The sequence below is a fragment of the Bactrocera tryoni genome, chromosome 3 (genome assembly GCF_016617805.1).
Source record: "Bactrocera tryoni isolate S06 chromosome 3, CSIRO_BtryS06_freeze2, whole genome shotgun sequence".
Classification (NCBI taxonomy): domain Eukaryota; kingdom Metazoa; phylum Arthropoda; class Insecta; order Diptera; family Tephritidae; genus Bactrocera; species Bactrocera tryoni.
Genome location: NC_052501.1, coordinates 9,115,114 through 9,131,140, shown reverse-complemented (window position 1 = coordinate 9,131,140; position 16,027 = coordinate 9,115,114). Strand labels below are relative to the sequence as shown.

General features: G+C 32.8%; 2 protein-coding genes across 3 annotated transcripts in view; one reads left to right on the top strand and one right to left on the bottom strand.

Moving 5' to 3' along the window:
• The first annotated feature begins 1,881 nt into the window (after positions 1-1,881).
• LOC120773065 (probable citrate synthase, mitochondrial) lies at positions 1,882-3,407 on the top strand. The gene has a single exon (XM_040102003.1). It carries the CDS (start codon positions 1,938-1,940, stop codon positions 3,405-3,407), a length of 1,470 nt encoding a protein of 489 aa, XP_039957937.1. The 5' UTR covers positions 1,882-1,937.
• A 2,175-nt stretch (positions 3,408-5,582) lies between these two features.
• LOC120770851 (protein spinster) overlaps positions 5,583-16,027 on the bottom strand; it is a 31,903-nt gene continuing 21,458 nt past the window's right edge. Inside the window, exons 4-8 of one of the 2 annotated variants that reach the window (XM_040098455.1) lie at positions 15,609-15,870; positions 9,639-9,737; positions 9,237-9,530; positions 9,027-9,168; positions 5,583-7,100 (exon numbers count right to left, since the gene is read on the bottom strand). In XM_040098455.1, the coding sequence (XP_039954389.1) occupies positions 7,078-7,100; positions 9,027-9,168; positions 9,237-9,530; positions 9,639-9,737; positions 15,609-15,870 (820 nt within the window). In that variant the 3' untranslated portion in view covers positions 5,583-7,077. The remainder of the gene's footprint in view (positions 7,101-9,026; positions 9,169-9,236; positions 9,531-9,638; positions 9,738-15,608; positions 15,871-16,027) is intronic. The other variant, XM_040098454.1, reaches the window with a different exon arrangement.

Genomic DNA, 16,027 nt, shown 5'->3' with positions numbered 1-16,027 from the left:
AAATCCGGGTGACTGTTTGTCTGTTTGCCATTAATCGAAAACATAAAGTGCCATAACTAAGCACCAAATTAAGATATAAATAAAACTTTAATCCCTTTGGACAAATTCCTTTAATTCCCCCATCGACACTGTAAAAATGGATGAAATCGGATATTTCACCCCCGTCTACTCCCCATATAACAGCAGTATAGTTCGATAAATCAATAACGAATATGTAATAACCAGAGACATTAAATTTTTCTTCCAAGATGGTATGAGAAGGCTTTAAAGGGGCTGCGGTCAAAATTGGACGATGGGCGTGGCACTGCCCACTTTTTGGTGAAATCACATTTCTCCAGACCCGACCTACCGATTATATTTAATACATGACATTCTTCTTATATTCCTATACCATAGTGTGAAAATGGACGAACTCGGACTAACCACGCCTACTTCCCATATAGCAAGTTTCAAATTCCATTTAATTATTTCACTTTCTAGTATAACTTTGTACTAATAGTTCTATTAAGGTAATGCCACCTTATGACCAAGAATTGTCCAAGGCCAACCAAAACAGTTTAAGACTCTAAGTATTGATTATGTGGACGCTAGCAACTATAGTTGACTTTGGACCGAAAATATCAGATAATGTATATGATTCAGAGAGAATCCTTTCCTGAAAATAGCAGCTCTGTGTTTCAAAAATGGGTTGAATCGGGGTCAATATTTCTCCGAGCCCCTATATATGTACCTAATATACAGATTTTTGAACTTCCGGGTGACTTTATGCTGCATATGTATATCGGCCAATATTCAAGTTATTTCAATGAAAATTACAGAGCGTGTTTTACTCAGCTTGACAAGCTGGCCCTCAAGGATAATGCTCGAAAATTCTAAGAAAAAATGCGGGGACTAACAGAAGGTTTCAAGACCGGAGCATACTCTTGTAGAACCCAAGGAGGTGATCTAGTAACCGATACCCAGGGCATACTAGAATTATGGAGACAACACTTCTGAATGGCAGTGAAAGCATAACGCTAGGAGAAGGCGAACCCGATTCTCCAATCGATGACGATGGAACAGACGTTCGACTTGGCTCTCACGTCACTGTTGACAGTCATAACCTTGAAGTCGTAAACAATTTCGTCTATCTTGAAACCAGTATCAACACCACTAACAATATCAGCTAGGAAATCCAACGAAGAATTACTCTTGCCAACAGGTGCTACTTTGGACTTAGTAGGCAATTAAAAAGTAAAGTCTTCTCTCGACGAACAAAAACCAAAATCTATAAGTCACTCATTATTCCCGTCCTGCTATATGGTGCAGACGCATGGACGATGACAACGACTGATGAATCGACGTTACGAGTTTTCGAGAGAAAGGTCTTATGGTCTTTTGCGCATGGTAAACGACGAATATCGCATTCGATGGAACGATGAGCTGTACGAGTTATATGACGACATTGACATAGTGCAGCGATTTAAGAGGCAGCGGCTGCATTTGGTAGGTCATGTCGTCCATATTAGATGAAAACACTCCAGCTCTGAAAGTATTCGACGCAGTACACGCCGGGGGAAGCAGAGGAAAAGGAAGACCTCCACTCCGTTGGAAAGATCAGGTGGAGAAGCACCTGGCTGCACTTGGTGTCTCAAATTACGCCAAATTACTAAAACAAGAAATGATTGGCGCGCTGTTGTTAACTCGGCTATAACCACGTAAGCGGTGTCTATGCCATTAAAGAAGAAGAAGAAGGTACCTAAAACATGCCTTTTTTAATACCATATATCATATAGGTAGTTTATAAGGTAAATTAATATATGCTTTGTATCTTATGTTATTCATTCTTTCAAAAAAAAAAATAAATATTATAAATTTATTTATTCGTTTTCATTTCTTAAAATAAACAAAAATTTACAACTTTTGGAAAAAATTAAAAATACAAACATTTAAAGGCAATGATTTTCTTTAGAGGTTCGTCGCATCAGTGCGTCAAGTCCTTGGCACCAAATGTGAGCAAAATATGTATGCGGTGGAACAGCAGTAAATGCGATACGAAGGGTGGCAAAGGCGGTAAAGCAGATCTTCGTTCAGTTCTCGCCGAGAAAATCAAATCCGAACAAGAACGACTCAAGAAGTTTGTCAAAGAGCATGGTAACACCAAATTAGGCGAAGTTAAGATATCACAAATTTACGGTGGTATGCGTGGTATACCAGCATTACTTTGCGAAACTTCGTTACTGGATCCCAATGAAGGTATACGTTTCCGAGGTTTCAGCATACCAGAATGTCAAAAACAAATGCCAAAGGCTGAGTGTGGCGACGAACCCTTGCCAGAGGGCATCTTTTGGTTATTACTGACAGGTAATATACCCACTGCAGAACAGACAAAAATGGTGACCGACGAATGGAATGCAAAGGCCGCACTGCCGGATTATGTTAAAAAAATGTTGGATAATTTACCAAAAGATCTGCATCCAATGTCACAGTTGTCAATGGCCGTCACGTCGCTCAACAAAGATAGTAAATTCTTAAAAGCCTACCATTCCGGCGTAAAGCGTGCTGAATTCTGGAAATATTCGCTGGAAGACGGCATAACCCTACTTGCCAAATTGCCAAATATAGCGGCGCGAATTTATCGAAACATCTATCTTGACGGCAAGGGCTGCGATGAGATCGATAAGAAGCTGGATTGGTCGGCCAACTATGGCCGCATGCTAGGCTTCGACGATCCATTCTTCTACGAACTTTTACGTCTATATCTGTTCTTACATAGCGATCACGATTCGGGCAATGTTTCATCACATACCACCCACTTAGTGGCGTCGGCATTAAGTGATCCGTTTCTTGCATTTGGAGCCGGTTTAAGCGGCTTAGCCGGTCCACTACATGGGTTGGCCAATCAAGAAGTATTAGATTGGATTGGAAAAATGCAAAAAGAATTGGGTAGTAAAAATCCACCGGAGGACAAAGTCAAAGAATATGTACAGAAAACGTTGAAATCAGGCCATGTGATACCCGGTTACGGGCATGCGGTTTTGCGTAAGACTGATCCACGCTATATGGCGCTGCAAGCATTCGGCGAAAGGTATTTGCCGAAATACGAAACCTATCTGTTGGTGAAGACAATTTACAAAGTGGTGCCACCCATTCTGCAATCAATGCAGAAAATTAAAAATCCCTGGGCAAATGTGGATGCCCATTCCGGTGTCTTGTTGCGCTACTACGGCCTGAAGGAAATGGAATACTATACGGTGCTGTTTGGGGTTTCACGCGCAATTGGTGTGTTATCATCCATAACCTGGCATCGGGCCCTACAAATACCCATTGAACGACCGAAGAGCTTCACCAGCGATGCACTAATGAAGTTTGTGAAAGGAAAATCAGGTAGTAAAAGCAAATGCGATGGCAAAGGTGATAAAAAATAGAAAAATTGTACACAAAATGTACACAATAACAAATAAAATCCGTTATTGAACTTGAATTTTTACTTGAACTACGGTAGTAATCACTTGTCGCTTGGTCCAAAGATAGATGCATAAGAACAACTCAACTTAGCTACGGGAGCTTCTACGAAGCACTATCAACGTGTGTGGTCGGGCGTTGCCGTTATTAAACACAATTCCGCTCCTATTGGCCAAGGCTGACTGCTTCGGGGCTATTGCTTTCAAAAGACGGTTCAATTTTTGACAGTTAAGTTCAAATTGAGAGAGCTTGGGCGTAGAGGAGCAGTTCATAGTAGACGATTCCCTGCCAATCCCACCAAACACGCGGTAAGCCAGTCCTGACTATCAAACCTGGTTTGTTCACAGGTTGCGGTAGCTCACCGCGAAAGTGTTAACTTGACCTTGCCGTCAGTGACGTACCTTTCATCATCAGCAATCATCGGGTTTAGAAATGGATCGATTTTCTTGCGATGCAGCAGCGATTCGCAAATGTAAATTCTGTCCATGAATTCTTTTGCGTTCACCATTATCGTCTTTATAACGAGCTGCTTTTTGCATTCAGCCTTATTTAAATGGTTCCAAAGTGGTTTTTGTGCAATGTTTAGCTCTTGGGTAGTTAAAATAGAGCTTACATGAAGGTTGGGCTTGACGGTTTCTATTATTTTGTCGATATTTAGTGATTGGTTGTAGCGGAGCCATAAACAGTATTCAATTTTTTTCGGCGTTTGGCTTGAGTTTTCGCATTTAGCGAAGAAAAACTGTATTTTATCTTTGCTAAAATCCGTCTTTGACACAAATTTAAACAATTCTGAGTCAAACAATCATAAAACCGTGTAGAAAGTGTTTTTAAAATAAAGTCTTACCTTTTTAACGTGATGTAGTGGAACCCGATCGCATTTATACAACACGAGATACGCATTACTGATGTTTTCTTCTTCTTTTTTGGCATAGACACCGACATAGACTTACACGGTTATAGACGAGTTTATGACATCATTCTTCCTTTTCCCTGTTCAGAGCAAATTGGAGATTCCAAGTGTAGCCAGCTCGTTTTACACCAGATCTTTCCAAAGGAGGGGAGTTCTTCTTCGTTTCAGCGGGGGGTACTGCTTCAAATACTTTTAGAGCTGGAGTGTTTCACCCATTCGGATGATATGACCTAGCCAGCGTAACCGATGTCTCTTAAATCGCTGAACTATGTTAATATAAATCTTCCGCAGAACCTTTCTCTCGAAAACTCGTAACGCCGACTCCCCAGATGTTGTCATCGTCCATGTCTCTGCACCATATAGCACGATGTGTCGCTAAACCCCGCTATTCCGCAAATACTAATGGCTGTGCAAACTGACGTTCGGCAATACCAAAAGCTCCGTCGGGATCGGGAAAGACCTCTCTGAGCCGTTCGATATCAAACGAGGTTTCAAACAAGACGTCTCCCTACTGTTAAAGAAAATAGTTCGAGCTGAGAAGGTACAATCTTCTACAAGAGTGTACGAATGCTGGCGTACGCCGACGGCAACGATATCATAGGCGTCGACAACCTCGCTGTTTCTTCTGCTTTCACCAAATTGGATAAGGAAGCGAAGCAAATGGGTCTGGTAGTGGACGGGCGCAAGACGAAATATTTCCTGTCATCAAACAAACAGTTGTCGCACTCGCGACTTTGATCCCACAACACTGTTGACAGTCATAACTTCGAAGTCGTAGATAATTTCGTCTATATTGCAACCAGTATTAACAGCAACAACAATGTTAGCCTCGAAACGCAGAATAACTCTTGCCGACGGGTGCTATTTCGGACTGAGTAGGCAATTGAGAAGTAAAGTTCTCTCTCGACAAACACGGACCAAATTCTACAAGTCACTCATCATCCCCGTCCTGCTATACGGCGAAGTTTGTTAGAGATTCTAAAAATTAGTTCGTCAGTTTTTGAGATATCCGAAAGAGGTTTAATACATACATAGGTGCATTTTGATATTCTATTGATCATTTATTGAAATCGGTCCGATTGGACACCTATATCGCATATCTCTTATAAAACCGAATGAAAAAAAAAATAATAATGAATAATAAAAAAAAATAATAATGAATAATAAAAAAAAATAAATGGAATTTCGGAACCAGAAATGAAACAAATTAATTTTGTTTAATATATTTTATTCTTTATAAGCATTCAATAAACCCAAAAATTATGCTATACATACATAAATACTTAATATGTATAAGAATATTTATGTATTTACTTAGTATGCGTACAAGCTTAATTCAATACAATATATTTGTAATCAAGTTATTTTAAATTTATATATAATGTATATATAACAAATCCTAAAACAGTCTTATTTCATGAATTCTGCTCCATTGCGAAATTTGGTAAAACTAACAGATTCATTACGGTAGCGAAGGGGTATGCATATATATACAACAATTTATAAACGGCAGGCAAAGTAAGTCATTTAAGCAAAATAGTTGGAAAAGGCAGTTAACATACAATAAATGAGACATAACTTTTCAGTTTTTTTGGAATTAAAAATTTTCGAAAGAATTTTAGCTTTTCATATACAATTTTGTTTTCAGATAAGTTGGAAGTTTTCAGTTAGAGTAAAAATACTAGAGAAATTGTTGTAATGCACACCCGCTGCTTACTTCACTGCTTATTCCACTAGTTTATTTAGAAATTAGTTTTTATCTAATTATTGTAATGCTAACTAATTTATATACCTAATGTGCATTTAGTACCTATACTCCTCTTTATACAATGCTTGCTGTCTGCGTAGACATATTTAAAAATTAAAAAAATAATAACATATACATATGTACATATACATATGTATATATATGTATGTACATACATATGTATGCATGTCATAAATATTAAACTTTTTAAAATGTTGAGTTAGCGGTTAAATTAGCATGTGCACCGCACAGGGCAATGAGTGGTTTCGTGAGTAAAAAATTGTAATAAACAAAAAATTAAAATTACTAAATACTATTCAGCAAAATTTACAGTTTGTATTTGCACAAAAAAATTGGTGTTTACTTTTTGTTATTGTAATTCTTATGATTTCTATCACTGAGCTTTCGACCACATACACAAGCATATGCAATTTCCACACTCATAACCGCGCAGCACTCATCTATGCCCATGCACCCACTGAACATGCACACACTTACATATGTATATGTGATATGAGTTATGCTTTTATGTGGCGCATTTAACAAACTTATACATTTTGACAATATCAAAATCATAATACAAATAAATACACAATAGGAATTATCTTAACTATGAATGGTGTTTGCTAAATGAGAATGATCAATGTTTATTTGTTGTATATACATGCATGTCAATATGTATGTTTAATGTTGAATGATTAGATGTTTGCATTATAATCCATTTACACGTTTCTAATAGGAACACACCCACTTCTTGAGGCACACATGATTCTATGATAATCATTACTACTACAAAATAATTAGTTAAAACTAATATTTCAGTCATATGTATGTATGTTTGCCTTCTGCGCAACACATCGGCCGCTTAGGCGGGTTATGTGGTTGTTATATGTCGATTGCTTGTGGGTTGATAGGCTGGCTGATCGGTTGACTGGCATATCAATTATTCATTAGCATAATTTAATGGAAGTGCACTTCACTGCTCAGCTGCTTGACTGCCTAAAATGGAAAAATAAATATTTTCAAATTATTGTTATTGCGAGATATTAAAAAAGTACATAGATCATTTTTTTAGAACACAATAGAACGACAAATGGACATGTTAAGGCAATACAGTTCGAATATCTTCTGAAAAATCTTTTTTTAGAATAAGGGTGGACATAGATAACGATTAGACCAAAATAACACAAAAAAAAAAACAAAAAATAATAATAAAAAAAATAAATAATAATAAAAAGATCGGAAATAAAAATAAAAAAATAAATAAAAATTAAAAAAATAAATTAATAAATAAAAATTAAAAAAATAAATTAATAAAGAGAAAATAAATAAGTAAAGATTAAAAAAATTAAAAAAAATAAATAAAAATAAAAAAAAATAAAAAAAATTAAAATTGAAAATAAATAAAAATAATTATAAAATTTAAAACAAAAATAAAATAAAATATTAAAATGGAAAATATTAAAATGAAAACTAAAAAAAAAATAAAAATTAAAAAAAAAATAAATAAAACTAAAAAAATAAAAAAAAAAAAAAAAATAAATAAAATAAAAGTTAAAAATAATTATAAAAGAATAAAATTTAATTTAAAAAATTAATAAAATATTTAAAAAAAATTTAAAGCAAAGTCATAACATTTAATTTAAAAAATTAAAACAAAAAAAATAAAAGAAAAAGAAAAAAATAGGTTATTGAAAAGTTTTTCAAAAAATGTATAAATAATATATAAAAAATTTAAAAAATAAATAAGAAATTAAAAAAAAATAAATAAAAATTATTAAAAAAAAAATAAGTAAAAAATTAAAAAGAAATAAATAAAAAATTACTAATTTCAAAGAACATTACAAAAAAAATTAATGGAACAAAAGAATAGTTATGTAAAAATATACACAATTAAAACAAAAGAAATCAATATGTAATAAAAGAGCAAAAAAACAAATAATTATAAAAAAATAAAATTTGAAACAAATAAAAATATCAATCAATTTAAAGAACATTATAAAAAATGTAAATAATTGTAAATGAAAGAAAAGTTTGTATGTAAAAGTTATATATGTATGTATATTTTTAAAAATTTTAATTTCAATAATAAAAAAATAAAAACTTCAAAGAATGTAAAAAAATTATGTAAACAAAAAAACGTTTATAAAAATATATCAAAAAATTATGTAAATATAAAATATATTAATACGTAAAAATAAAACAATGAAAAAAATATATAAAAACAAATAAAAGAATAATTTTACCAAAAAAATGTAGACATTTTAAATATTAAGTCTTAATATTAATAATTAATTAATATAAAATAGAACAGAAATATAATAAAAAATAAAAAAATAAAATTTAAATAAATATACAAAAAAAAAATATATATACATTTTAAATAATATAAATCAATATTAAAAAAATATAGAAGAAAATTTATAATTTTAAGAAGCGGTCATTGTAACAAAATTAGCACGCATGATAGCTGGAAGCATTAAACACTGATTTTCGCTCAACAAGTGATTGCAAATGCGAATGCAATAAGGACAAACAACAAAAACAGAACAAAAAAGGTAAACCAAACTCACGATTAAACCCAATAATTGCAAATCTGAATATTTTTTTTGAGCAAATGAACTTTTGCTATTAATTTTGTTTCCCCTTAAGCACGTTGTATTCGCGAAATATCAGTACAAAGGACGATACATTCGGAATCTTCGAAATCGAATTGTTTATTTTTATTAGCTGTATTGCTAACATCGTTTAATTCGTTAACTAAAAAAATAACAACAAAATATATAAACAAAAATAAATAAAAAGTTTTTTTTTTTAATTTGTACAGTTGAACAGTTGAAATATTTAAAAGCGCATTTTAACTTAGAAATTAAATATTTTGTTACAAAACACAAATTGCGGTGTATTTAAAGATTTTAAACTCACCAAGTGTGGAACGCGTCGCTCGACGTTTATCCTTCAATATGTAGATGGCAGTTAAAAAGAAGAAAACGGCACCCAAAACTTCAATAAAACTTGTGGAAAAGAGTGAATATTGCAGCGCTTTGAAACTGTTGATATCGGTATCCTAAAAATACCAAATGAAGTGTATGAGAAAATGAAAAACAAATTCATGCAATAATTTTCAGCCCTCACCTCCAAGTCGATTTCGAATATTTTCTCGTCACGTAATTCACTGACGAAATCGGTGGCATTTTGCTGTAATAAGCTTGTGGCATTCGCTACCAGCGCTGTGACATTTTCACTCACCACGCTGGCGACCTGCGTTAAGAGATTTGAGCTTTCTGCCGTGGCGTTACTCGACAATAAGGTACCGGTAATATTTTGACTACTGTCTTCCAAAGTCAGTGACATGCTAGGTATACCCAAACTGAATTCACTAGTTTGAGTGCTAGTGGATCGCAAATGTCGCTTGATTCCTTCAGAGAGCTGAAAGGAATTGTAAGAATATGTTAATTTGTTTTCAAAATAAGAAAACTTGTTTCTAAAATTTTAATATTTAATTAAATAAAGACACATTTCTATATTAATAATTACCAAGCCAACGAAGTAGGGACTGCCAGCATCACCTAATGCATGCGAGACCAGAATTTGGAAGGCTTCGGCGGTGGAACGACGTGTCGGCACGACAACATACTGCAAAGGTGAAGAAAACATTAAGAAATTGAAAAATTGTTGCTACTTATTTATATTAAATCATTCTACATAATAAATACAACGAAAAGGTATGTGCTAAATCAACATAAATAAAACATTCTACTGTGCAAAATTATGTTATTTATCTCAAATTAGTAAAGCCTTCGCATTTGCATGTTCTATGCGAATTAAGCGAGCAAAACAAAATCGTAAAAAGTATTATTTTTGTGCTTGGTAGGATTTTTGAGCGAACAGGAAACACTGAAATTAACCACAACTGCAAAAAGCTACACACAGATGGGGCCATAAACGCGTAAAGAAAGCAAAAAATCGAAACACATGCACTTGCATCTGGTTTGTGTACAGGATAATGCATTATTGAAAAAGTTTATATAACAATCACATACGTTATGAAAGCGAAGGCTATAATTCAACCAGCAGCAAATTAAGAGTGTGGCGCAGCAAATTTTTTGAGAATTAAACGAAGCCACCACTGTGTGCTGTTGTTGCAATGCGCGTTCCTTATCAATTGAAATTGCATAATTTTAGGCATTAGAAGCGATATGAGTTGCACATACCAGGACAGCGCAACAATTTGAAAAAATTTATTTTAGTTTTTTTTTTGTAATGAAATTACTAACGAGTTGTTTTGCTTTTTTTGCTTTCTTCGGGCTTATGGGCCAAAGGGAATTTGTGTTGTATTAAAATTAATATGATATGCGTGCATCAAAAGCGTTTTGGAGTAAGAGTGTGCTTGTGTGTACAGGTTTGTTGTGCAAATGTAAACGTTTTATAAATTAAAGAAAATAGTATTTATAATAATGTTATTACTTAAAATTATACATACCATATACATCGCTATTGAAAGATTAAAGAGTCATCATAATATATAGTATAATACATCAAAAATTTGTGAATGAAACAATAATTAAGTAAATTTTCTATATCCACACTAACCCAGCTTGCTAATTTTCAAACATTGTAGGCATTATAGACAATTTTGATCCACGAGTCTTTAATTGTTTCAATAGCGAGGTGTATGCACCTAACAAACATATGTAAACACTTATTTATTTATGCATATATGAAAGGAACAATATTGTAGTTGACGTCGAAACTAAAACTCTTTCAAAATATTTAATAATATTTGCACTATTAAAGCAATTATATTAAAAATAAGCTAATGTGCGCTTATAATAGCTGGAAAGTACTAAGGTTGAATCCCATTAGACCACTTCAAGTAATTACTTAGTGATCTATGGCCCCATATGTAATTCAAATTACTTCATAACTATGAAATAATTATCTAATAACAAAAAAACATATATAATATTAAGACAGCAGCAGCTTAAACTATTATTAAGTCAGCAAAACGAAATGTCTATAGCAGTAACAATGTTTTCAGAAGTATTATAAGAGATTATATATCCTTCAAAGATGCATTCCTCTAGCATAAGAGGTTATAAACAGATTCTTTCGTTCCCACCACAGTCGTATCTATGTACGTAAGCGGAACAGACGCGGATTTTTTATCCGCTCAAGGGTTGTTAATTGGGCAGAATTCTCTCGTTACAACAACAATAACAACATAAACAGATTTTTATCTTGATTTTAATCGTTCAGCTTGTATGACAGTTATTTGCTATAGTGGTCTAATCAGAAAATATATAAATATACATACATATATGGATATAGTAGCATTGCCTTGGGAAACAATCAATGCGAAATTTCGTGAAGATATCTTTTTAAATAAAAAAGTTTTCCTTAAAGAACTTAATTTTGAGCGTTCAGTTTGTATAACAGATATATGTATGCTATAGTGGTTCGATATTGACATTTCCGACAAATATGCAACTTCTTTGGGGGGAAAATGACGATTGTACAATTTCATATAGATATCTCAAAAGCTGAGGGATTAATTCGCATATATACAGAAGAACATGGCTAAATCGGCTTAACTCGTCATGCTGATAATTTATAAAAAATATTATATAGGGTCTCCGAACCTTTCTTTTGTATGTTACAAACTTCGTGTCAAACATAATAAACCACATACTAGCGTATAAGGGAATATGCCAAAGTCATAATTATTGTCAAATAAATCTGCTGACGAAATTGAAGCAAAACCTGGTAAATTACTTATGAAACCAATGATAAAAAATTGTTAATAATAATACGTAAGCACGTTCAAGTTCGTGAAGGTGATAAGTAATTATATATAATACCTTCCTACATATGTAAATACACACATACATACGTTTCAACTCACGCAGTTTTTAAATTATCTGTTAAATAGTTCATTGCGTAAAGAGTTAAAGTAGTTGAAGAAATTTATATGAAAAGATAAAGAATAAATATACAAATGTGTGTATGTGTGTATACATTGTATATATGTATGTATGCGTATATTATATTTAAACTTAGAACTTGTGTTTAAGAAAAAAAGCGGAAGGTGAAAAAGAGCACTAACTTTATAAAAAAATGGTGATAAAAAATAGCTTTTATAAAATATAGCAACAGATTTTGTGCTTGGCTTAGCAATAAATATACAGCTAAAAGGTCTTTCTTTCCTATTTGCTATTTGACAATATAATTTTCAACCAAACAGCTCATTAGATAATAATTGGCACTCGTACATCAAGATAACATGCGATATTCTTCCTATTTCTAGCTGATCATATGTAAAGATATATTTAGCAGATATGCATTTGTATAACGAGTGTATGTGCGCGTATGCGTGAATTGGATTGGATGACATAAAACATCTGATCGTGATAAAATTAGACAGCCGAAGAGATAACTAATAGTAATTAGTATGGAGATAGAAAAAAGGAACTACACGCATAGATAAGATTCAGAGGTATGTGTAGGTATATTATATGCGATTTAGATAATGCAAAGAAATATTAGAGCTTTTTTGGCATATTTTTTACAAAGAAGACTGTCATAATATTAGTTGGAAGATACCGATGTTTCGCGTTTCTAGCGAGATTTTTGACTTTGTGGTTAAATATACACCAATATTTTGAAATAATTGCAAATAGGAATCAACTTGAGTAAAATGATCGATTTTATGATTATCAAAGAGTTTAAATTTTTTTATGTTTCTTAAATCAATTCAAAATGGTTTTTGTGTTTAAAAAATTAGTTTGCAATGTAAAAAGTATTGCTAAAACTAAATAATATGTTTAAAGTTTTTCATAAAATTGTTAAGAAATAAGGTGTTAATGGCAGAGTTCGGTTAAAAATGTTCGTTATCGATTTGTTTGGAACTTAAAAAATGTTAAAAACGGGGAAGTTTTAGCCATACAACCTTCAAGTCGAATCAAGGTTACTGTAGGACTAGTTTGCCCATGTAAGACAGTCCAACAGATGGAGATGACTAAATTGATTCAGCTCGTAACGCTGATCATTTATATGATATATGTTCACTTCACAGTTCCTTCGACGTTTCCTGCTATTGTAGGTTCTACAAACTTTGTGACAAACTTTCTAACTTGTTCAGGATAAAAAAAGATGTATGTACTCATCTAAAAACGTGTTTAATATCTTTTTTTTCAAAGCTTAAAATACCTGCTAAGCTAAAAGTCTACAAGATTTATGATAGCTAAGACTGAAGTAATATTACTTCTGCTGTCAATTTTCTTAAATGTGCTGTTGAAGTGACAAACCATTTCTCTAGAGAGTAAAGAAAATGGGGATTCCACACTCCAGCGCTAATAAGATTTATCGAGCTAACAAAATATGTGCTTCTATATTTAACGCGTTTGTATTTATATGCTAAGCAGGGTACTTTAATTATAGCAGAAGAGCCTTTAATATGAGGGAACAGCACGTGCATACGTAAAATATGAGGATTACCAATGCACCAAAGGTTCCACCTACACACACACGCATCCAACTGCTACCAGGAAGGGTGTACAGCCACAAACAAAAAAGGAAAAAATGCAAAGAAAGTCGATGAGCTTAATGGGGGGAGTTGGCGCCAAAATAGAGCACGTGATGTATAATATAAAGGCTGGAAGTCAGTGAGTCTCATAAATATATACTCTACATATGTATATATGTAAAGGAATGAGTGTAAGTGCAATATGTCAACTCCATGGGGTGTAATTTCCCTCGACATTATTGCATTTATTATGTTTTTTTCTACATTTTGTTTCGAGGGCCAGCAAATTACAAATATTCGAGTCGGCGAACTGAAAGCACAAGTGCCGAGGGGAGTATTTTATAATACGTGTGTATGTGTGTATGAGTGTAGAGTTACTGTTAAACGTTTTTTGTTGTTGTCACGCGGTTGCAAAGCAGATAAGTGGTGCATTTTGGCATATAAATAAATTGCAAAACTTTATTATTGCACATACATACATACATAGCGAAAAGGGACAGAAAACTTTCTCGCGTCATGTGGGCGAGGACTGGGCCAAGTTTGCTGGGTGCGTAAGTGCTTCACTGTGCGGTAATAAAAGCGAATAATATGCATTCGTATATTTCGTTATTTAATACTGATAAATGTGTTTAATTAAAATGAAGTGAAGAATGGCAAAAGTTTCTTAAGAACAAGGCATATAAAAAAAAAATAATTTTAAGCATACAGAAAGAAGTTTTTTGCGAAGAAATTAAGGGTGACAAATGAAGAATTAAAAAATAGCATTACAGGACATTGTATAAATATTATACAATTATATAAGCTAAAATAAAATTACTTCATGAGTTAGTTAAATATTCTAAATTTAAGATAATAAATGAAGAAAAAATTGTTTCTGTATAATTTAGCTTATTTGCAAAAATCCTCGTCTAAACTATGATTTTTAAATAATATGGTAAGAAGCGTTCTAAAAAATAATTATTTAAATAAGCGGCAAAAGAATACTTGCGACAACAACAAAACGCATGTAAAGTAACATAATCAATTCTGCTATATTTTCGAGTATCTACATAGTTGATTAAAATGCAGAAAATTACAAAAAAAAAATGCTACTGCTCTGAACAATTCATATAGAGATTATACCTTTCTATACCAAGTTTCGTGATAGATGTGAAGATATCGAGTCAAATAAAAAAGTTTTCCATAAAAGAACTTGATTTTGATCGTTAAGTTTGTAAGGCAGCTATATACTATAGTGGTCCAATTTGAACAATTTGTTCGGAGATGGTAGCATTGCCTTATAAAATAATTCCTGCCAACTTTCCTTAAGATATCTTGTCAAATAAAAAAGTTTTCCATACAAGGATTTGATTTTGACCGTTCAGGTTGTATGATGGCTATATGATATAATGCTCCGATTTGGACAATTTATTCAGAGATTATATACTTTTCTTGGATAATCATCCGTGTCGAATTTCGTGAAGATTCACATCGTTCAGTTTATAAGGCAGCTATGTACATATATGCTATAGTGATCCGATATTGTCAGTTTCCACAAATGTGAAGCTTCTTGGGAAGAAAATTTCAGATTGCTATCTCAAAAACTAGCTGCTATTTCGCATATATACAGACAGACAGACAAAAAGGAGGACATGGCTAAATCGACCTAGCTCGTCATGCTAAGTCGGAGCTTTCTTTTGCCGTTCGCTCACAAAAAAAATGAAAAAATAACTTATATACACTTTAAATAATAGATTATAAAATAATTGATAATGAATATATGTATAATGAGTATTTACAAATGTACTAACTATATGGATACTTATGTATTTACTACAATATTTTATCTATGAAAGCATTTATGTATGTATGTAATTTATAAAACGTTTACATTTGTTATGTAAGCATGTAAATTTGTATGACTGTAGTAGATTACAACAAAAACCACCACAACAAAACATGTGTACTTTTTTTAGAACAGTTACTTTTTGCATTTCTCTTACCAGTAAAATATCAGCCACTAGTGCCCAATTTAGATTCAAAAATAATTGACCGATGAACATTAAAATATACGACATAACGACGTATTTTGTGACAAACAGCATCGCGGCAGCAAGGAAAAATGAGCTAAAGAATAATCCATAGGCGCATACCAAGGGATCGGCGTTGTTCTTGTAACTGGCAACCGCACGTGACACTATTGGACCGAGCGGCACGCCAATTAGACCAGCTACCATTGTAATAACGCCAAAACGTAACGAAACGCTGTTCAATTTTTTATTTTTTCGAACAGGTAAGCATTACGGGTTTTTTAAGGTGCGTTTTTTAAGTTGAATTTTTTTTAGTACAAAAATGTAGGCGGGAAAAACAAAGAAAATAGAAAGAACAAAATTTAGTAAGAACGTTGAAAGCGTTTAAACAA